At 72.6% G+C, this 1149-nt stretch overlaps 1 protein-coding gene across 1 annotated transcript; it reads right to left on the bottom strand.

Annotated features, from left to right (window-relative positions):
• Positions 1-479: 479 nt before the first annotated feature.
• On the bottom strand, positions 480-1140 carry LOC116818116 (collagen alpha-2(XI) chain-like; the record flags this gene model as incomplete). The annotated part of the gene is made up of 2 exons (XM_032768788.2): positions 828-1140; positions 480-592 (listed from the first exon to the last, which is right to left on the bottom strand). Coding segments are annotated over exons 1-2 (426 nt in total), but the record flags the coding sequence as incomplete, so codon positions are not given.
• Between the last annotated feature and the right edge of the window lie 9 nt (positions 1141-1149).

Genomic DNA, 1149 nt, shown 5'->3' with positions numbered 1-1149 from the left:
AGCCCAGCCCTGCCCCCACCCCAGCTCTGCCGGTGCCCCTCACTCCCAACCTGCAGCCCCAGCTAGCCCAGCCCTGCCCCCACCCCAGCTCTGCTGGTGCCCCTCACTCCCGACCCGCAGCCCCTGCTAGCCCAGCGCTGGGCTCCCCAGCCCTGCCGGTGCCCCTCACTCCCGACCCGTAGCCCCTGCCAGCCCAACCCTGGGCTCCCCCACATCTCTGCCAGTGCCCCTCACTCCCGACCCGCAGCCCTTGCTAGCCCAGCCCTGCCCCCACCCCAGCTCTGCTGGTGCCCCTCACTTCCGACCCGCAGCCCCTGCTAGCCCAGCCCTGGGCTCCCCCACATCTCTGCCGGTGCCCCTCACTTCCGACTCGCAGCCCCAGCCAGCCCAGCCCTGGGCTCCCCCTAGCCCCATGGGTGCCCCTCACTCCCGACCCGCAGCCCTGCCAGCCCAACCCTGCCCCCCCGCCCCCCACTCACACTCTGGAATCTCTTGTCTGGGAACAGGCAGGTCTCACCACCCGCTGTGAAGTTGCAGAAAACCTTGAAGGCGTCTCGAGCGCAGCCCTGGTTGGGGTCGATCCAGTACTCGCCTGGGGGAGGGGAGAGGTTGGGGGGCAGCCACAGGGGCCTTCCCCAGGCTGGTCCCTCCGAACGCCTGGCTGCCCCCCCTCGCCTGAGGGGCACCCCTGTCTCACCCTCTGGCATGGGAACGTACCCACAGACCCAGCCTGGATCCCCCCTTCCCCAGCACCCTCCCCCCGAGTCCCAGCACCCCCTCCCCGGACTCCGGGGTCCCCAGACCCCCAGGGTCCCGGCGGGGCTCACCGTCAGGGAAGTGGGGGTGACACAGCTGCAGCTCCTTGCAGACGCGGGCTGGGCTCTCAGGGGTGCCCAGGGGGCGTCTCAGCTGCTCGACCTCGGAGCGCAGGGAGCTGAGCGAGGCGAACAGCTCCTCCAGCCCCTCGGGCACGGAGCTGGGGGGCCCCGCCTGGTCCCCCTGCTCCCCCTCCGCCTCGCGGCGCCTCTTCCGGCCCCCCTCCATGGGCAGCGGCTCCCGCAGCTCCGCCGGGCGGCCCTGGGGCCGAGACGCAGGTGTGAGGGGCCTCTGGGACGGGATTGACCCCACTCCCACCCCCATGCCGAGGCT

This window comes from Chelonoidis abingdonii, unplaced genomic scaffold (genome assembly GCF_003597395.2).
Source record: "Chelonoidis abingdonii isolate Lonesome George unplaced genomic scaffold, CheloAbing_2.0 scaffold3101, whole genome shotgun sequence".
NCBI classification, from domain to species: domain Eukaryota; kingdom Metazoa; phylum Chordata; order Testudines; family Testudinidae; genus Chelonoidis; species Chelonoidis abingdonii.
The sequence above is the reverse complement of the archived record's forward strand: the minus strand, read 5'-3'. Positions and strand labels throughout refer to the sequence as shown.